Source organism: Eulemur rufifrons, chromosome 7, assembly GCF_041146395.1.
Source record: "Eulemur rufifrons isolate Redbay chromosome 7, OSU_ERuf_1, whole genome shotgun sequence".
In the NCBI taxonomy this organism is placed as follows: Eukaryota; Metazoa; Chordata; class Mammalia; order Primates; family Lemuridae; genus Eulemur; species Eulemur rufifrons.
Window position 1 is genome coordinate 273,724,096 of NC_090989.1, and position 21,276 is coordinate 273,745,371.

The following is a 21,276-nucleotide window of genomic DNA, read 5'->3' on the forward strand; positions in this document are numbered from 1 at the left end:
GAGGTGGCATGCTGCTATCAGTGACTGCAGTGCCTCCTCTTCAAGTCAGGGGCCCTGGACTGTCTGATTCAGAAGGGTGACTGGGTCCAACGCCCCCATTTTACAGATGGGAACCCTGAGGCTCAGAGACTTGTGGGTTCTGGTTGCACAACCAGTAGTATCTGGAAGTGCTGGAGCTACGAAAGAGGCTTAGAGTCAGAGCGTCAGGCCCTACCCTGTGTTATGCATATAGAGACCCCGAGGACAAGAGAGCAACAGTGACTTGCTCAAAGTCATCCAGGAATTCAGCGGCAAAGCCAGCTCTAGCACTAGGGCCTCTTCCTTCCTCCTAGGGGTCTTTCTCATGCACCCAAATTCCCCCATTCCCTCAACTCATACATCCTCTTCCAGGCAGGGAGCAGAGTAAGATAGTGTCACCCCTGTCATAGTCCCACACGTCAGTGCTCTGGAGAGATCCAGGCCCTGCAGTCAGGGTCTCCAGAGGGCAGGGGCTGGGGCCTGTTCACCAGCTCTTGGGTGCCAAGGGCCCAGGCTCCAGAGACATGGCAGGCCAAGCTGCAGGGCCTTTGTGATCATTAACTTGAGGGCCAGGGTGGTCAGTGACCCCTGGGCCCAGGGCCAAGCCCCAACAGCCCTCTGTTAATCACCGACTGGCCAGGTCGGGGCCACACTGACCTCGGCTTGGCCAGTCGCTGGCTCAGGTTCAGTCTGGGGGCCGGGTGCGTAAAGAAATTTCTTTTTCCTACTTGTTTGAATTTTCCAAATTGTCTAACGAGCAGATATCACTGTAAGTATATTCTACTAAAAGGTATTGTTTCTGGATTAGTGGTTTTATAAAAAACAAAACTATATTGGACACATACTTGTAAAGTTTTAAACCCTTCAGCCATGCTTTTTACAGTTTTTTTTGGCCAGTATATTGGGGTATAATTTACATATCATAAAGATTCACCCATTGTAAGTTCTATGATTTTTAACAGATGTAATCAGTTCTATAATCAGCACCATAATCCAGTGTGAGAATACTTTCAGCACCCAAAAAAGTTCCCTAATGCCAATCGCAGTGACCTGGGCACTTCCTCCAGCCCCAGGCGGCCACGGCAATGTTTGAGAATGAGATTATCGCCCATCCTCCCTTCCAAGCAAACTGCCTTAACAGTTTGGTATTTACTCTCTGATTTTTCAAGAGTGCATGCAAAAACATACACCCTTCTGAAGAGGAGGAGAGGAGCTATACTGTGGCCATTGTGCAATTTGCGGTCTGCACTTGGAGATCTCCCTGCCGTTACTGAGCGCCTACTACGTGCCAGGCACAGTCAGATCCAGCTCGTTCTTTTTTCGCAGCTGCAGAGTGGTCCATTGTATGGTGGCTCCATAATTTATTTCACCAGGACATTTGAGTCCTTTCCAGTTTTCTTCAAACAATGCTTCACTGAACATCCTTGCACGTATATTTTTGTGGTCGTTGTTAATTCTGTAGGAAGTGGAACTGTTGTTGCATTGTGTATCTTGGATTTGGACAGTCGCATTCCTATCCACAGAGGAGAGGTGAAACCGGTCTGTGCTCCATCCAGAGCGTCTGCGAGCCGAGCCGTGGGTTCAGTCATCCTCCACATGGCTGGGGGGCAGGGAGGGCTCTGCATTGAGGCTGGGGCTGGCCCACTGCAGGCTTGGCTGGCTCAGGCCCTGGACTTACCAGGACATGGAGCCCTGAGAACTCTGGCACCCCTGTGGGGCTCTCCATGGACACTGAGATAAAATTCGGACTCTTCAGTGTGGCACACAGGCCTCTGTGACCCTTGCCGCTCTCCCTGTCTCGTCTCCTCTTGCTCCCGTGTTTCAGACGGGACTCCTCGTCATTCACTGGATGTGGCCTATGTGTGCCTGCCCTTTGCCCGTGTTCCCTCCCCTGGAATGCCTCATCTTCCCACTCTTCATCCTCTCTGTCCTTCAAGGCCCAGGCCACACGTCCCTTTCTCTATTATTCTATTATAAGGGATTATTATTCTTACAATCCTTCCCGCCAGTGTGAATTTCATCCCTCTTTGTGTTGTGTTCACTTAGTCTTTTATCAGACCCACATCCCCGTTGGTGGGAGCAGGTTGAGGGAGGGAGAGGGCAAACTCCAGCCTGATTAGATAGAGGCTGGGCTCCCGGAGGGGCTGGGATGGGTGACTCTAGCTGTGGGGCAGGGGCAGAGGACTCACATAACCCAGCTGCAGGCTGCGCTGTTTTCATACGTATAGACTGATTTAATCCTCAGCAACTGCTGTACCCATTTAGTAGATGAGGAGACTGAAACATTGAAAAAAAAATGCACAGTGGAGTTGGGAATCAAACCCAGGTCTCCAACTCTCCAGTTCTCTTCCTGTCACCGCAGGGGGCTGCAGGGGGAGGGCAGGTCTGGGATGGGAAGGGAAAGTGGTGGAGGTGGGAAGCCCCGGTGAGCGTGAACAGCACCTCTCCCACCCCAGTGATTCGCTACCGCTAGTGGGGGGGTGGAGGGGTGGGAAGGGAGCCTGGGAGTGGGCGAGGACACTCAAATTCTGTCTTCCCCAGGGAGAGTCAGTAGATAGTACCTAAAATGGAAAAAAAAAAAACAAAAAAACTTCAAGAGGCAATAAGGGCTTGCTGTTTAGGGACATGGAGGTGAACCCTGAATCATCAGCTAAAAGAGGTAGAGAGACGCAGTTGTCCCTGGGGAGAGGGAAATGGGACTTTACATTTTGATCAAAATAAGACTTTTTTTTTTTTTTTGAGAAACAAAGAGTTTTTACAAGGAAGGAAGGAAAGGCTATCCTGAGTAAAGTAGACGCAGCAATCCCAGGAGCTGAGTCCTGCTTGCTTCACCTGCCGGGTGAAGCTGAGTCCCTCGCCCTGCTGCCCGCGGGAGGCTTCCGCCCAGACCCGCTACTGCCTGAGTTCAAATCCTGACAGTACCATTTACTGGTTGTGTGCAAGGTGCATTAACCACTCTGCGCTGTTTCCCCCTCTGCAAAATGGGTAGCGGGCTGTACACACTCTGAAAATAATGTCCTGATGTGTCGGTTAGTGGAAAGCCTTTTAAAAATGTTAGTTTATGTGATTTTTTTTTTTTTTTTTTTTTTTGCTGGAGATGTTAGGTGGGGAGGAGAGAGGCAGTTACACCAGGATTATTAGCTGGGTTCATGCACGTGCCCATTTAGCGTGCATTGAGTTAGCGCCTGCTGTATGCCAGGCCCTGTACTGGGTCTCCCCTGTGCTGGGTCTCCCACCCGGAGCTGGGGTGCAGGGGCTGCCGCGCCCAGTTGGGTCGGTCCCCACGACGGGAACCCAGATGTCTCCAAGATCCGGAACAGATCTCCGCCCCGCGCCCTCCCTGCGGGGCGGTCCCGGCTTGGGCGGGATGGACTGGCGGCTACTTAAGATCCGCGACCGGAGGCCGCGGCTGCCGGCGGGTGCCCTACCGCTGTCGCTGCCATGGCTCCCCGCTGCTCCGCGTCCGCGCTGCTCCTGGCGCTGGTCCTGGCGCTGTGCGCGCTGTCACCGCTGGCCCGCGCGGCCACCGCGTCTCGAGGGGCGGCCCAGGCGCGGGCGACCCAGGGGCGGGTGCCTACGGCGCGGGTGAGTGCCCGGGGGGCCCGGGGCTCCCGGAGTAACTCTCTATTGTAAGTTCTTGCAGATACAGCGCTAGGAAAAGGGAAATAATTCAGGTCTAGAATGGAAAAACTGTTTTGTTGCTTTGTAAGTATCTCCTGCTGCTTTCGAGCCTTCGCGGACGGGGGTGGGAGTGTCGGGCCGGCTGTGCTAACCTCACCTTGGCCGATTCCTTTCCCTTTGTCCCCTTCTGGCATCTACCCCTCTCTGCCGCCTGATTTCTCGGATTCCGTGTCTAATTTCTCCTGCTGTCTGCCTGGTTTCTCTCCTCTCTTCTGCTTTCTTCCTCCACTTCAGATCCCCTGGCCCCATTTGCTCTCTCTCCCTCTCTTCTATTTCTCCCTCTTTCTTGTATGATTTCGTTCTTGTGTGTCTGCTTATGGTCGTTACTATTATCTCTTCTCCCCTTTCTGCTGTCTCCTCTGCCCCATCAGCTTCTTCTCCTCCTTCCTGTTTCCCCTTTGTGTTAGCCACTCTTCTGTCTGAGTTCTTCTCCCCACCTGGTTTCTCTGCCTGAGTTCTTCTCCCCTCCTGGTTTCTCTGCCTGAGTTCTTCTCCCCACCTGGTTTCTCTGCCTGAGTTCTTCTCCCCGCCTGGTTTCTCTGCCTGAGTTCTTCTCCCCGCCTGGTTTCTCTGCCTGAGTTCTTCTCCCCTCCTGGTTTCTCTGCCTGAGTTCTTCTCCCCGCCTGGTTTCTCTGCCTGAGTTCTTCTCCCCCCCTGGTTTCTCTGCCTGAGTTCTTCTCCCCCCCTGGTTTCTCTGCCTTCTCCCGTCTGATTTTCACTCCCACCAGCTCTCTCCTCCGGCCCGAGGTGACCTGCGCCTGCTGATGTCCGTCCTGCGACTCCAGCCTAACCGTCCTGCATCTGCTGCCCCAGCCCCAGTGCATGTCTGACAGCCTCTCCCCATCCTTAACCACCTCCTCTCCGACAGGCTCCTGCAGAGCCCGCTGCGTCCTCTCCACCTTTCCCAAGAAATGGAATTGGGGGGGGTTGTTGGGGGGCAAGAGGGAGGAGGCAGACAGCGCAGGAGGCCACTTGGGCTTGGCCATCTAGTCCCTTCCTGGGGGTGTGATGGGGGTTGGGCACAGGAAATCTTCCCACTTCCAAAGAGCAAAAGCAAACAGGCTGTGTGATCTTGGGCCAGTACCCTCTCCTCTTTGGGCCTCAGTTTCCCTATCTGCAGAGTGGAGTTGGATTGTGAGCTCTCGGAGGGCCCGTTAGTTCTAAGAGCCAGTGAGGATGCTAGAAGGGAGTGAGCTGAGCTCCTGGGGGCCCCGGATTTACCTGTGCCATCTGAGGACACTCATTGTCCCCGAGCTTGTGCTCTGGGAGCCTGGGGCAGTCCAGTCCTGCTACACTGTTTCCTAGCTGGGGGTCCCTGGCAGAGTCATTTCACCTCTCTGTGCCTCAGTTGTCACATCCAGTTGGCAATAAGAAGAACAGCGGAGAGGCAGGTAGAGCCCTCTGTCCACTCCATTCCCAGAAAAAGCGGATTGGGTAGCTGAGCAGGAGAGACAGACACTGGCCAAGGCACAGGATTTGGAACATACACTCTTGCCCTGTTTGCTAACTCAATGGGACGGGGCACTCAGAAGGGGATGGCCTCACCTCGGGCGTGGGGAGAGCAGGAGGCTCAAGTGAGATGCTCTTGGTGCTGGAAACCGCCCTCCCTCATGCCCAGGGTCTCTCTCTGCCAGACCCCGGGCCCTGCTCAGGCTCTGCCTGTCTCTCCCCAGCCCGGCAGCATGGTGGTGGAACACCCTGAGTTCCTCAAGGCGGGGAAGGAGCCCGGCCTGCAGATCTGGCGTGTGGAGAAGTTCGACCTGGTGCCCGTGCCCACCAACCTCTATGGAGACTTCTTCACAGGCGATGCCTACGTCATCCTGAAGACGGTGCAGCTGAGGAACGGGAATCTGCAGTACGACCTCCACTATTGGCTGGGTGAGGCCCGCCTTGCCTTGCCCCTGCCCCAGCCCCCTACCCTGAATAGCGTGGACCCCTGAGACACGGTCCCCAGGAAGTCCCTGGGAAGTACCGAGGAAGCAAACTGATTATTGAGTACCAAGTATATGCCAGGCCCTTGGCAAGTAGTTACCAGTGACCTCGGACTCCAGAGCCAGCCTGGCTGAGTTCAGACCCAGCTCTGCCCTGACCTGTGGTCTGCCCTTTGGCAAGTCCCAAGTGTCTCTGTGGCGTGGATGATAAAGCCACACTACCTCACTGGAGTGTTCCGAGGGTTAAACAAGGTACTGTAGCTCACCTGGGGGCCCTAGACCCCTGCACAGCTTCCCTGAGCCCCCTTCAGTCACTCCCCACTTGGCCCTTCAGAGTTAGGATTCTGGAGTCCCGTGCCTTTACTGAACCTCAGTTTCCTAATCTGTGCAATGAGTGGACGCTCCCAGACCTGGGTTTGTGCTCAGGAGGGCTGAGAGTGAGTGCAGGAGAACGTGTCAGAGCTGGGAGGACCCTTAGAGAAAAATAAGGTCCATTGTCCTGTTATGCAGATGGATTAACTGAGGCTCACAGAAGACAGAGGCTTCTACAGCGAGGCCAGAGCAGTGCTGGAGGCCCCTTGTCCTCCTCCCCAGGGGCCTGGGACCACTTTCTGGAAGCCAGGCTCATGCTGCTCTGATGTCCCCTAGGCAACGAGTGCAGCCAGGACGAGAGCGGGGCAGCCGCCATCTTCACCGTGCAGCTCGATGACTACCTGAACGGCCGGGCCGTGCAGCACCGTGAGGTCCAGGGCTTCGAGTCGGCCACCTTCCTTGGCTACTTCAAGTCTGGCCTGAAGTACAAGGTGAGTTGGGCCCCACCGTGCTCAAGCGCCAGGGACAGATGCATCAGTGGCAGGGCTCACTCAGGTCCACCTGTTTTCTGGCCTTGTGGGGTGATGGGTAGACAGGTCAGAGGTCAGGCTTTGGAGTCAACCAACACTGGTTTTAAATCCTGGACCCCTCCTAGCTGTGTGACCTTGGACAAATCCCTTTCTTATCTTAAAATGGGGAGAAGTGAATTCCCATAATTTCATAGTGCTGTCTTCCCAGCCCCAGTAGTGAGGAGTGGTCCAAAGGTGGAAACCTAGCCTTTCTTACAGGCCCCTGGGGGCTTGGGCCTAGTTCTGTTCCTGTACCCCTTAACTCTTAGGGCCCTGCCAGTAGAAGGCCCCGTGTTGGGCATTTGATAGGTCACTCTTAGTCACGTACGTCTTTCTGTTGACTAGAATCCCCCCTTGAACTTGAACTCTTAAGAGTCTGGGCCAAGACAGAGCTCTTTCCCCAAGGTCCCAGCCAGGTGGGGCTGAGCAAAGCCAAGCTGGGAGCCTTAGGAGGCTGCACCCTAAGATGCTGCGTGACATCAGGCAAGCCACTTGACCTCCTTGAGCCTCCCTCTCCTCTCTGGTTACATGAGAGCCAGTTGTACCTGCCCTACAGGGCTGGGGGAGGATTTGGTGAAAGGGTAGCTGGGAAACGCCTTGCACAGGGCTTGGCTCCTTGGAAGGGCCCTGGGAAAGCTATGGTTTTGCAAAGCTGGTGTTCTCTTTGGGAAGGATAGGGAGGGGATCACAAGCTCCCATAGCCAGATGGGCCTTAATGTCAGAGTCCAAATCTCTCATTTTAGGGGAGGGGGTGGGGATGGGACTGAGGCACAGAGAAGTTTAAGCAACTGGCCCAGAGTCACACAATGAGTTGATGCCAGACCCAGGACAAGAACCTAGATCTGACTCCCAGCATTCTTTCCACTAAACCAACATGCCTCTCATGACCAGGGTTCTAGGGTAGGGTTCAAGCCCTGTCTGTGCCACTGATGTGCTGTGTGACCTTAGAGAAATCACCATCCCTCTCTGGGCCCCAGGATCTTCTGTGTCAATGGGGCAGTGACCTTGTTTGCTCGGGTGAGGCACAAGGGATTGAATGATGGGAAAGTGCCAGTGAGACTCAGATAGCAAAGGGCAGGGTGTGTCCTGGGAACAGCAGCTGGGCTGGGTGGGGTTGGATTCCCTGGTGCCCACCCAGCTCCCTGTCTGCCAGTTTCCTCTCTAGCAGAGCTCCTCCTGCTGAGCTGTGGAGCTCTGCCTTCTTCCTACAGCCCCTCCTGGGGCCTCGGCACCTTGCAGAGGGAGAAATGAGGAGCTTGGGAGCCGGGCCCCTGAGCTGGAGAAGGACCAGGTCTTTTTGCAACTCCTGGAGCAAACAGTGGACAGAGCACTTGGCCAGGAATCAGGGAGATTGGGGTTCAGGTAGCAAGGCCACCCCTCTAACTGCTGTGAGACTTTGGGCAAGTCGTGTAGCTCTGAGCATGTGTTCACACATTCCCCATGCTTCGTTCATTCAGCAGGTATTGACTGAGTCCCTGTAGCAGTGGTGCCTGTTTATTGGTGCCATGTGGCAGGCACGGTACTAGGAACACGTGTTATCTCCTATAAGCCTTACAGCTGTCCTGGGAGGCAGGTAATAAGAGCTCCATTTTACAGATGAGGAGGCTTGAGGCTCAGAGAGGTCACTTAAACCGTACTCAAACCCAGGCCTGTGTTCCCCTAACTCTGTGGGCTCTGGGCTGAGTACTGGGGTGCCCAGGGGTGCCCAGGTGAAAAAGATGGGTCCCTGCCCTTGAGAGTGCCCTGAGGAGTCGGGGAGTCTGGCAGGCTCAGGAAAGGTCACTTGATGTGTCCAGGTGGGATGACAGGTGGAATCTCAGGGGGGGCGCTCAGCTCTCCAAGGGGTTCAGGGACTAGAGGGATGAGTAGGTGTTTGCTCACCTATCTCACCTCAGTCACTTATTTCTTAGGGGGACAGCTCAACGGTCTTGCGTAGTCACAAACAAGGACGTTCTCATATATACAAGAAAGATGATTTTCCAGGTTAGAGAATGTTGCCGAGCAGGTCACAGGCTTCCCGGTCTTTAGGAATAAGCAAGGATGGTAAGAATCGCTACCATATATCAAGCCTATACCATAGGATCTCGGTTTAATCCTCACTGTGGTCCTTTAGGGTGGATGGTGATGTTCCCATTTCAAAGATGAGAAAGCTGAGGCTCAGAGGAGTGAACTAACTTGCTCGAGTTCACACAGCTAGTAGGAAGGTGCTTATCACTGAACGCTTATATATTTTCCTTGCTATGTATCTGAGACTCTTCTGGGTACTTTACTCATAAACTCATTTTTACCCTATGAGGTAGTTACTAGCACTAGCACCATTTTATGAATGAGGAAACTAAGGCACAGAGATGTTAAGCAACTTGTCCGAGGTCAGACAGCTAGTAAGTGATAGAACTGGGATTTAAACCCAGGTGTGAAGGGCCTAACACAGAGCTGGTTCAGAACGGACGTTTCAAGATTCTCTGATCTTGGATCTTAGCTCGGATGTGGTGTACGCAGAATCTGCTTGTTTAGTAAGCCCACCCTGCCTCCAGATGATTTTCTGGGATGTTCTTGGACCACACTCTGAGGAATGCTCCAGATTTGGGGCTTCAGTCCTGAAAGGCACTGGTTCCTGGTGGAAACGGGAGGTCCAAGGCCGGTCCTGTTTACACCTTCTGCAAGTCCTCCGGCTGCCCCCGCACTTGGCAGGTCCAGCCAAGGTTCTTGGCCTGGTGCCCTCATCAATTATAGATCCCCGAGGAGCAGGGCTTGTTACGCAAGACTTGTTGCTGTGAAAGCCTCTTCCTCTGAGCCAATTCTGCCCTCGGAGTGTGAGAAAGGGCAGGGAGGGGACTAGAAAGGGCTGACATGGGGCCTGGCCCTCTTGTTCTTCGACCCTCAAATCCTTAAATTCACTCACTCCCAAAGGGCTCAGAAGCCCTTGACCTATGCTCTTCCTTCTTCTCCTCTGCCCCCCACCTTCCATTTTCAAACCGAACCCTGGAGACCCCCTGGGGCTGGGTTATTTGAAACCCTTTGTTCACATGGAATCTGGGCTGGGCAGAGTCCTGGGAGCCCTGGGACCTGAGGAACACAATTGGAAACCCACAGAATCACTTGAACCCTTCTTGTCCTCCCTCCTATTTCTTAGATAAAGAACTCAGAGTTTAGAGGATAGAGGAGACCAAGACGGATCAAATTCATTTTTCTTTGTTTTATAAACAGTTTAACCTTTTTTCCCCCCATGTAAATCTTTATGGCTTTTTTCCCTGCTCCTGACTACAAGAGTAATACAAGCTTATTGTAAAATGCCAAATATTTTATAGAAAAATAGGTTCCTCCTCGCTGCCCAGGTGATTCTACCCTTGGAGATAATATACCAAATGGTGGTTAATTTTTTTCTCTCTCCCTTTCATTTATAGAGTGGCTTTTAAGACAATTTATCCTTTAAAATTTTGTTCAAATAATTTGACACCAATCTCACCCATCTAATGATTAGGCTGTAGAAAGCAACAACCAATCCTAAAGATTATAGTAAAATAGTAAAAAATAGGAAAACCTTCAAAAATGTTTGCCCCCTGCCTTTGTAGATCCACTAATGTCTTCTAAAAGCTTGCTTTTATTTATTTTTGTTAACTCATCTTTCTAAATCTGATTTCCTAGATCATTAAGATTTGAGGGGTTAAAGAATCAGGAAACTCATGGCTTCAATCATTAGAAATCAAATATGCTTTTATTTTACAAATAAATATGCAGAGAATTTCTGGAAACTGAGGTTTCTGATGTAAATAAAGCAACCCTTCTCCTTTTTTAAAATTAAAATTTTTTTTTAAATAACAACAATGAAAGGCATGCTTGAACAAGTAAAATATTTTGGAGGTGCATAAAAAAAAGTTAATGGTCTTTGTTTGCCCCTGTTTCCCCATTTCCTGGTCTCTGAGGAATCAGTTGTAACGGTTGGCGGGTCCTTCTAGCACCTTTTGGAAAAGCTTTTCAGATCCACTCTCCTTTTGCGTCCAGCCGAATGAAGTCCCCGGTCAGGACTGTCCATAGACACCCAGGAGTTCCTGGGCTGACAGATGAGGCTGGTCCCTGGAAGGGGACCTTGGGGGCAGAACCCAGCACTGCCGCCAGCCAGCTGGGGCCCTGGGCACGGTGCTTCACCTCTCTGAACCTGTTTCCTTGCCTGAGAAGTGGGGTGATGAGTTCCCACTTCAGGGGCTGGTTGTTGGGACTGCAGTCCATGCAGGTACAGCAGGTGTCTCAGCATGTGGCGGCCAGTGCAGTCATTTCAGGTGAGCACAGGTGAGCACAGGTGAGTGCAGGGCCTCGTGCTTCCCTGGCTGCTCTGCCTCACCTGCTCCTTGGTGGGCTTGGTTACATCGCCCTCAGGACCTTGGGTCTCTCTGCGCTTCCCCTCCATGGTCCCTGACCCCTGTCCTTTGCACTCCACCGTGCGCTCAGATCCCGGGCATCTTGGGCCCCCTCAGACCTGGCCCCTCACTCACCCCTGGAGCCCAACTCACTCCTCCCTGATGATGGGAAACAGTACTGTCTTACTGCTCAGTTGTGGGCAGCAAGGTCAGGAGTGGAAGCCACGGCCTTACCCCCTGCTCCACGCTTAGGTCATTCATACAGAGTGGCCAAGCCACAGCTCCCCTTGAAGGGCCCTTGAAGCAGGGCAGAAAGACGGTTCATCCCTCTGTGAACCACTGGCCGCCCTCCTGAGCCCAAGGGAACTCTTGATAAGCCTTATGCCGAGACCAAGAAGGGACACCAGGGGGCGCTCCAACTACCTACAACAGGAAAACATTTCTACCTGAAAGACAGCTCTGAACAGTGGCTTGTTTCTGCCTCCCATCTGGGTGACCCCAGTGACCTTTGCTCTAAGAAAATCTGACACTGGGGGACTTACAGATTCAGACACGCCTGGGTTTGAATTCTAGCTCCACCATCTACCACTGTAAGATCTTGGGCAAGTTCCTCACTTACGGGCTCCCCTTTCCTCATCTGTGAGATGGGGAGAATGATGCCTCCCTCCTAGGTGATGCGTGCAGGATGCCCAGCGCAGTGGGCATGATCATGTCATACACGCTTAGCTATTGCTTACTACGGGTAGACGTAACGGAGCCCAGTTTAAACTGGCTCCCTTTTCCTTTCTGCCCTCCAAAATCTCACTTCACTTCTCTGGGCTTCAGCTTACCTTGGGTAAAATGGGGTGCCGTGTAAGAACCTTTTCAGCCTTGGGCTGGGGACTGCTCCATTGCAGAGGGTGGCAGAGCAGGGGGTTATGTCTCCATTTCAGAAAGGAGAGGCCTGAGGCTCAGAGAGGGCAAGACATTTACCCAAAGTCATCCAGCACTGTTGAGGCAGGGCAGCTGCCTCTTACTCACAGCTGCCTCTGAAGACACAGCTGTGTGGGACTTGCTGTGGTACCACAGGCCCAAGGAGATGGGTGGCGTGGGCTGGAGCAGTCCAAGAAGACTTCCTACAGAGCCTCAAAGGATGGGAAAGATTTGGGTTAGCACTTCTTAAAGTGGGTTTTGCAGAACACTTGAGCTACAGGCAGGATGTGGTGGGGAAAAGTGGTTCCTGATTCAAGATAGGGAAATACTGTGTGAAACGAAAGGCAAGCAGATACATTCGCCAAAGGATTTGCCAGAGCGTTTGTTATGCTCACGTGCATTGTGTACCAGTCAGGGAAGGTGAATAAGGAGCATTCCTCAGCTGGTTAGATCATGGAATTCTTCCCTTGCAGAATATCTTAGGGGTCTAGGGTGCCATAGAACATCTCTTGGGAAATACTGGTTTTGAGAAAGGAACGTTTGTAGTTCTTTGATCCAGGGAAGTGGCTTCAGGGGTCTTTGTTAGTGGAATGTGAGATTCAAAGGGGTGGCAGCGAGGTGCAGTGGGTAGGGAATCGGTCACTTTTTAGCGGTGTGGCCTTGGGCCAATTGTATTTCTTTCCTGAACCTCAGTTTCCTTCTTTGGAATGGGCATAATAATGTCCCAGTCTCAAACAAGATAGTGGGTTCGAAGTCCTGAGTTAACTGAGAATCTCTATGTTGCTGGAAGGCCACTGGTCCAGAGGCCAGAATTGCCCTCACCTCAATCCTATCCCCTCCCCCCATATCTGCTTCCCTGGACCCCCTCCCCTCCACTAACTCACTCTGTCTCCTTGGCCTGACAGAAAGGAGGCGTGGCATCGGGATTCAAGCACGTGGTACCCAATGAGGTGGTGGTGCAGAGACTCTTCCAGGTCAAAGGGCGGCGTGTGGTCCGTGCCACCGAGGTGCCTGTGTCCTGGGAGAGCTTCAACAACGGTGACTGCTTCATCCTGGACCTGGGCAATGTGAGTCCCGCCTTGCCCTTTCCCAGGGGCCTCTGAGGTGCTCCTGGTCTGGCCGGGCCTGACTCTGGGGACGAGGATACCCCCACATGAACAAATGTACAGACACGGGCAGGGCAAACCGCAGCGACCTGCAGGCCCCTGTGTGCTGCGCGTGAGTCAGACAGAGACCTGGGTACTGACATTTCTGGTATGCACGGACTCCCACACGTGTAGCCTCAAGCTTGTCACACACGGACCTCAAGGACGTACCAGGTGCATAGCGGACTCGGACTTTGACACATAGACCTCCCGACACTTTCTGTTCCTATGCACATCTTGTGTACCTTTTTACTTATAAACACATGGCGGGCATGGGCAACAGCTATAGGCTCTTGCCCGCCAGGCATGGACATGTGCACCCTAATGAATGCCCACACATATAGACCTGGGTGTGCTATTCAAGGTCCCACATGTGTATGTCATACATGTAGTTGCCCATGTCCATTGTATGTGACAATGTGTGTGAGATGCATTTACCCAGGCCCACCTTCTAGATGTGTGATGCTTGGTACACACTCACCTCACAAATCCACGTGGGCACGGACCTGCAAATGGGCGTGGCCAGGCATTCCACGCCAAACCGCATATTCATATATCCCTGTGGTGTGATGTCCATGCAAACACCGCTCACACTGACTTAGTGTGAGCTTTATTAATGTGTGTGCATCCTGAATGTGCAGCTCTATGGATTTCACGGTGTGAACACACCCACGTGACACTGAATCAAGAAACAGAACCTCACCAGCCCCTGTTTCCCTCATCCAGTCCCTCCACTCCAAGAGCAACCATCATCCCGGACTTTTCAGTAGCACAGATTAGTTCTGCCTGGTTCTGAGCTTCGTGGACACGGAACCTTAGTCTCTTATGTCTGAATTCTTCTGTTCAGCATTGCATTTCTGAGAGGCATCCATATTGTTACATTTAGTTGTAGAGCATTCATTCTCCTTGCTTCCTCAGATTCAGTTGTGTGGATGTACCTCAATTTATTCTTTATGATGTTGGTGGACACTTGGGGTGCTTTCTGGTTTGGGGCTACTGTGAGTAGTGCCACGTTGAACATTCTCTCACGGGCCTTCCAGTGGACATACGAGTGCATTTCTGTTGGGTATAGTCCTAGGAGTAGGATTGCTGGTCACAGGGTATGAGGCGTCTTGAGCTTTAGTAGCTGTGGCTGAATGGATTCCCAAAGTGGTTGTACCAATTCACGTTCCCGTCAGCAGGCACACATGTTCGTACACATTCTAGATGTAGCCGTACCTGTGAAAAAAGACATATCCCCAGACAGGCACTCACATCCCCTGGTGTGCCTGATCACACTCACTGCACTTGGGTAATGCACACGTGTGAACTCTGCCAGCCCTCCCCTGGGCAAGCACAGAACAAGGTGAGCTTGCATAAACCCACGGTGTCCTACCGGCCCTGTCACTGCCCAGGGCTCATACCAAGGCTGGGGCGCTGACTTAAGGGGTCTCCGTCTTCCAGGACATCCACCAGTGGTGCGGTTCCGCCAGCAGCCGATTTGAAAGACTGAAGGCCACGCAGGTGTCCAAGGGCATCCGGGACAACGAGCGGAGTGGCCGAGCCCGAGTGCACGTGTCTGAGGAGGGCGCTGAGCCCGAGGCGATGCTCCAGGTGCCCGTGGGGTGCAGGGTGGGGTGGGCATGGGGACAGGCTGCTCGTGACATTCTCCCATTCAGTAGGCTATTTGAGGTGAATTTGAGGAAGAAATAAGTTCTGCCCCCTCCCATCCTGAGACTGTCTTTCCACCAATCCTGAATGTTTTAGGGATGGGGGAGGTCAGTTTCCCTGACCACCCCAGACTGCCCTGGGGGTGGGGCTGGAATCCCAGGACAGGTGCCTGTGGGAGTGTGAGCCACACCTCCGGCAGGGGAGGCCGGGTCCCAGCAGGAGCTGAGGAAGTGGGTCTTCCACCATTCCCTGAGCGCCAGCTTGGTGCCGGAGCAAGGTCATAACAGAAAGAGGCCACCGGGACCCAATCCCTCTTTTCTCCTCTGACTCTTCCTTGTGGTGTGTGGCCCGTTTAGTCAGCTGCATGATAAGATTGCCAGCCATTGTGCTTTGAGGACATATCAATAGAGGCAAGGTTCACCAGGCAAAGGAGGAGACCGTGAGCTCTGTTCCATGTCCTGTGGCTCCTGCTTATCTGGGGACATTCCATTCCACTTTTTGGAAAGAGCGGAAGGGTGATTGTTGTGGGGAGGAGCCTGGACACCAAGCAAGGCTTGGGAGGGCCAGTGCCCGGGCTGGTAAGGCTGGAAAGGGCCAAAATGGAGGAGTAAAAATCAGCTCAGGAGTCACAGGGATTGAGGTTCAAAGTCTGACTTAGCCACCTATAGCTGTGTGGGTAAGTGGCTTCATCTCTCTGGACCTCAGTGTCCTCTTCTGTAAAGTGAGAGTGATAATCTGCGCCTCCCAGCATGGATGCGAGGATGCAGTGAGATCTTTTAAAAGCATGTGGCGGAAGGTGTTCAGTAGCTGTAGTTCGAAGGTAGCTTAAATATCTGAAGGGCTGTCCCGGAGGCAGAGGAGCAGAGTCGTTCTGGAGTTCAGGAGTCGGGGAGACAGGGAGGGGAAGACTGTTAATAGGCAGATCTGGTTGGCCCCCATGCACAGATGGTGTTTGAGCAGGGGCAGGACATCTGTGGAGGGGTCCTGTGGATGCCTGTGTGGTCCCTGCCTGCCTGGGAAGCTCACTCAGGAGCCCAGGCCCCTCCCTCATGGCCACCCTTTCTCTCCATCTCTCTGTCTGCTGCAGGTGCTGGGCCCCAAGCCCGATCTGCCTCCAGGAACCGAAGACACAGCCAAAGAGGACGCAGCCAACCGCAAGCTGGCCAAGCTCTACAAGGTGAGCCCCGGATGCACCGTCCCCCTGGGTGTGGTGGGGTCGGGACAGGGAGGCAGGAGGCCTGGTCTTCCCCAGCCCCCGTGCTGTGGGACCTTGAGCAAACCAAGCCTTCGGGGGCTCTGGGCTTTCTCAAGCCTCCAGTGGACGCTCATGTGCTTCTTGGCGATAAATTCCAGACAGACCTACGTCATGTTCGGAAGTGGGCCCTCTCTCTGGGTGTCAGTTTCCTAGTCTGTAAAGTGGGAGGAAAAGCAGAAGGTCATCTTTGCAGGATTTAGGGGAGTGCATAGAAAAAACTGATGGGAAAGTACTTAGGAAAGTACTAGGGGGAAAATACTGCAGATATGTTGTGTCTGTGTGTGAGGTTGCAGGTTATGGTTAATGACTTTATTTATAAATTCTTCCTCGTGATTTTTACAACTGAATTGAGGTTTATCTTGGGCCAAGGAACTCTGACACTTGGCTGAGCACTGGGAGAAAACCCAGTTGTACTCACGCTGTGCCCCAGGCTTGTGTGTTGTAAAACAGCAACACAATGGGGGTGCGGATACCCATCACCTCCAAAGAAAAACCACATTATTGATTTTTTTTTTCTGATTATAAAGTAATACATATTTATTGTAAAAAGTAGTGAGCAATACTCAGGAGATAACCAGTATTATTTTTTAAAGCGTGTTTTAATTGCAAAAGTGACAATACTTAATTTAAAAAATCATCCTGTCCTCCTCACCCTCTTGGTGGGTACCATGGTTACATTGTTTCCATTTTGGTGAAAGGACACATCTCTGTCCAGACACATCTTTCTGTGCCTAATTACTGTTCCAGCTGGATCCAAACTATTCATGCTGTTCTGTGGCCTTCTATTTTCCACTCAACATGGTCTGGAATATGTTTCTATAATAAAGATCTACATGGGCCTTTATAACAGCTATATAATGTTCTATTTTATGGATATAAGAATTTAAGCAGATCCTAGCTGATGGACATTAGGATGTTTCCATGCATTCCAATTGCAGACAGTCCCTTATGGTGCACTTGTGCTGAGTACAGTAGAGCATTAGGGCAAGTCCCTAGACATGGAATTGCTGGATCGCAGAACGAAGAATGAGTCGGTGGTTGAAATGACTGGTTCAGAGTCAGACTGCCCTTGTTTGAATCCCAGGTCTGTTACTTCTAGCTGTACAAGTTACTTAACCACTCTGGGCCTTGGCTTCTTTTTTTCTTTTCTTTTCTTTTTTTTTTTTTTTTTTTGAGACAGAGTCTCACTCTGTTGCCTGGGCTAGAGTGTCATGGTGTCAGCCTAGCTCACAGCAACCTCAAGCTCCTGGGCTCAAGCAATCCTTCTGTCTCAGCCTCCCAAGTGGCTGGGACTACAGGCATGCACCACCATGCCTGGCTATCTTTTTTTCTTTTTTTTAATTAATTTTTTGGCAAAAGCCTACAGCACCTGGTATTCCCAGGCGGGCTCCCATCCAAGTACTAACCAGGCCCAACCCTGCTTAGCTTCACAAGATCAGACAAGATCGGGCACGTTCAGGTTGGTATGACCATAGACCCTTGGTTTCCTTTTTTTTTTTTTGAGACAGAGTCTCACTCTGTTGCCCAGGCTAGAGTGAGTGCCGTGGCGTCAGCCTAGCTCACAGCAACCTCAAACTCCTGAGCTCAAGCGATCCTCCTGTCTCAGCCTCCCGAGTAGCTGGGACTACAGGCATGCGCCACCATGCCCGGCTAATTTTTTCTGTATATATTTTTAGCTGTCCGTATAATTTCTTTCTATTTTTAGTAGAGACGGGGTCTCGCTCAGGCTGGTCTCGAACTCCTGACCTTGAGCGATTCACCCGCCTTGGCCTCCCAGAGTGCTAGGATTACAGGCGTGAGGCACCGCGCCCGGCCGACCCTTGGTTTCCTTTTGAGTGAAATGAGGGTAGTGATAGAACTCTCCCATGCAAGGACTAAGAGTTCTGTAATTCTGTTATATCAATTGCCTAGAACAGTGCCTGGCACATAGTAGCAAGTACTTAATCAGTGTGGAGAACATTATTTAAAGTTCTGATACATATCACTCAGCTGTACTCTGGAAGAGCTCCCAAATTACTCTCACCAGAGATTTGAAGGTGCCTATTTACCCAGAGCCTTGCAAACATTGGATATTGTCAATCTTTTGAATTTTGACTAGCATGCTACACTTTTTTTTTTTTTTTTTTGAGACAGAGTCTCACTCTGTTGCCCAGGCTAGAGTGAGTGCCGTGGCGTTAGCCTAGCTCACAGCAACCTCAAACTCCTAAGCTCAAGGGATCCTCCTGTCTCAGCCTCCCGAGTACCTGGGACTACAGGCATGCGCCACCATGCCCGGCTAATTTTTTCTATATATATATTTTTAGCTGTCCATATAATTTCTTTCTATTTTTGGTAGAGATGGGGTCTCGCTCTTGCTCAGGCTGGTCTCGAACTCCTGAGCTCAAACGATCCGCCTACCTCGGCCTCCCAGAGTGCTAGGATTACAGGTGTGAGCCACTGCGCCCGGCCATGCTACACTTTTTTTTTTAAGTAAATAAACTTTTTATTTTGGAATATTTTTAGGTTTATAGAAAAATTGCAAAGATAGTACAGAGAGTTCCCATATACTGTTCACCCAGCTTCTCCTTAACGTCTTAACATAATCAGATACATTTGTCAAAATTAACATTGGCTCAACACTGTTAAGTAAGCTATAGACTTTATTAGGATTCCCCCAGTTTTTCATTCCAGGTTCCAATCCAGGATACCAGATTGAATTTAGCTCTTTTTACTTTTCTTGTCTTGTCTTGTCTTGTCTTGTCTTTTCTTTTCTTCTCTTCTCTTCTCTTCTCTTCTCTTCTCTTCTCTTCTGAGGTTGAATACCTTTCAGCAAACTACTCAGTTCTTCCCCTGTGCCACCCATGTTCCTGCATTTTCTACTGCCTTCCCTTCCCACGTGCAGTTTCCGTGTTACCCCTGAGTGCAGGTCTGTAGATGTGGTTCTGACAAAGCAGAAGAGGACAAAGAAAGCCTGCATGTGCCTGGGGACGAGAGCCCAGCTGTTACTCTGCAGTGGCATTTGGGGTGGGGGTGGGGCAAGGTGGTGGAAATTGCAGGGGTGGGTGGCTGCAGACAATCACATGCCAGCTCTCTCTCCCTCGTCCGCTCAGGTCTCCAATGGCGGGGGCACCATGTCGGTCTCCCTCGTGGCTGATGAGAACCCCTTCGCCCAGGGGGCCTTGAGGTCGGAGGACTGCTTCATCCTGGACCATGGCAAAGATGGGAAAATCTTTGTCTGGAAAGGTACTAGGGACAAGGGAACGGTCCCACCTGGCCTTTAGGACCTCAGTGGGTTCCCCTGCAGCTTCCAGGAACTCAGCTCCTGGGCAGTGTAGAGTGTGTGTTGGAAGCACCCTGGTGCAGCGGAAGTCAGGAGTCTTGGGCTAATGCCTTGGCTTTGCAATTGACATGCTATGTGATCTTGGGCATTTTACTTACCCTCTCTGGGCTCAGATTCCCTATCTGGGCTAAAATTAGTGTTCCCCAAGTACATTATAATACCAGTTCTCTGCAAGGTTAATTGGCATCATGTAAAAATTATGTAAAAAGCATCTAGCTCTGTGGTCAAATAAATTTCATGGGCAACGAACGGTGGATTAAATAATGCCAAACAAGTTCGTTTATTGTAGGACTTTTAACTTGCTGATGTGCGTTGGGGTTTTTCATGAAGATGATCTGGTTTAGGAAATGCCATGCTAGAAGTCCATGAACTCTTTGAGGAATGCTGTAGGAGGCTCACTGGAACTGTTGGCCCAGATGTTTCTGAGGCCCCGGGATGTTCTTAGAGGGTCTGTCAGTGCCCTCCCCAATTCCCTGAGGCTGGTCCTGAGGAAGAGGACAGAAGGAGGGAGGCAGTGGGTGGACAGAGAGAGAGGGAGAGAGAGAGAAGCTGCTATTATTATTGTCACTCTCTGGGCCCCTCGGGCCTGGGGCCAGCTGGCCTGGGTCTTGGCCTTGGCAGTGAGAAGGCTGGGGACCGAGGGCTGGCACTACCTGCCGAGAGCTCACCTGGCATGGGAGTGCTCTCAGGGTTGGGACAGATCGGGCTGCGCAGTGGGAAGGAGCCCCCACCCTATGGAGGGAGGCCTGAGTGTGCAGCATGTGGGCTTCAGCGTCCACAGGGCAGGGTCTGAATCACAGCCATCCCCCTCGCTGAGTGACCTTGGTCAGTCATTTACTCTCTCTAAGATCCAAGATTCCGTGTATGTACATGAGAACAAGACAATAATGATCTTTCTCACATGAGACTGTTGTGTGGATGACATGGAATAATCTATGTATAGTTCTAAGCCCAAAATACATGCTCAGCAGACAGACCACAGTGGTGACTGTGGCTGGTGTCATCGGCCAGGAACCCCAGATGGACCCCCAAGAGCTCTGGGAGTGGTCAGCTCTGGGGGTCTTCAGCCTTGGCTGTCCACAGACTAAAGAGAGTAGGGAGGGGGTTTGTCCACTCCTTTCCCTGCACCGTTGGACGTTAGGATGTGGGGGATGTAGGATGCGGCAGGGTCCCAGGCCCCTGACTCTCCGTCACCCCCTCTGGCTGCCGACAGGAAAGCAGGCCAACATGGAGGAGAGGAAGGCTGCCCTCAAAACGGCCTCCGACTTCATCTCCAAGATGGACTACCCCCGGCAGACCCAGGTGAGTCCTGGAGGCCAGGTAGGATGGGGAGGGATGGTCCAGTTTGGGGGGATGGGCTGGGGTAGGGTGGGTGTCCCACCCTCAGTGTGGATGGGGTGTCTGAGGCTCCCCCAGGACCTCTGCTGGGTGACCCAGCCACATCCTCTCCTCCTCACTGCTTCCTAGGTCTCGATCCTTCCCGAGGGCGGTGAGACCCCGCTGTTCAAGCAGTTCTTCAAGAACTGGCGGGACCCAGACCAGACGGACGGCCTGGGCTTGGCTTACCTTTCCAGCCACATCGCCAACGTGGAGCGGGTGCCTTTCGACGCTGCCACCCTGCACACCTCCACCGCCATGGCCGCCCAGCACGGCATGGATGACGACGGCACAGGCCAGAAACAGGTACCTCCAGGGCACTTCTGGCCCTTGCACTGCCTCCTGCTCCCCTGGGGATGTTTCAACCACGGTTTTGGTAGATGCGATTCTTTGGTGTTACTTATCCAGCGTACTCTGAGCACCTACTATGTGCACAGCCCAGTGCCATGTGTCTCAGACCCCACTCTGCCTCAAGGAGTGCCTGGTCTGGGTGGGGAGTGACCATGGCCACAGCTGATTGCTCAGCCTTGTGGGAGCACAGGAAGGGCAGTGGGGGTGGCTGGTCAGGGCAGCCTGCGTGGAGACAGGGACCCTTGGGTTGGGTCTCAGAGCAGGAATAGGAGTTTTCTGCTGGAGAGGAAGCGTGGAGAGCAGTGAGCATTCCCGAAGCACTCGCTGTGTTTGGGGAGGAGGGAGCTGTCCTAGGAGGCTAGTGCCATGGCACCCTCAGGGAGGGGTCCTGGATGCTGGTT

At 52.3% G+C, this 21,276-nt stretch overlaps 1 protein-coding gene and 1 pseudogene across 7 annotated transcripts in view; one reads left to right on the top strand and one right to left on the bottom strand.

The window, feature by feature from the left end:
* GSN (gelsolin) overlaps positions 1-21,276 on the top strand; it is a 59,891-nt gene that overhangs the window by 27,267 nt on the left and 11,348 nt on the right. For 3 of the 7 annotated variants that reach the window (XM_069476741.1, XM_069476740.1, XM_069476737.1), the window contains exons 2-9: positions 5,373-5,577; positions 6,279-6,433; positions 12,684-12,845; positions 14,367-14,516; positions 15,661-15,750; positions 18,918-19,050; positions 20,361-20,449; positions 20,615-20,830. In XM_069476741.1, the coding sequence (XP_069332842.1) occupies positions 5,382-5,577; positions 6,279-6,433; positions 12,684-12,845; positions 14,367-14,516; positions 15,661-15,750; positions 18,918-19,050; positions 20,361-20,449; positions 20,615-20,830 (1,191 nt within the window). In that variant the 5' untranslated portion in view covers positions 5,373-5,381. Of the gene's footprint in view, positions 1-3,429; positions 3,604-3,652; positions 3,724-5,333; positions 5,578-6,278; positions 6,434-12,683; positions 12,846-14,366; positions 14,517-15,660; positions 15,751-18,917; positions 19,051-20,360; positions 20,450-20,614; positions 20,831-21,276 lie in introns of those variants that run through there. The other 4 variants (XM_069476738.1, XM_069476739.1, XM_069476735.1 and 1 more) reach the window with 4 other exon arrangements.
* LOC138388609 (5S ribosomal RNA) lies at positions 17,186-17,305 on the bottom strand (annotated as a pseudogene).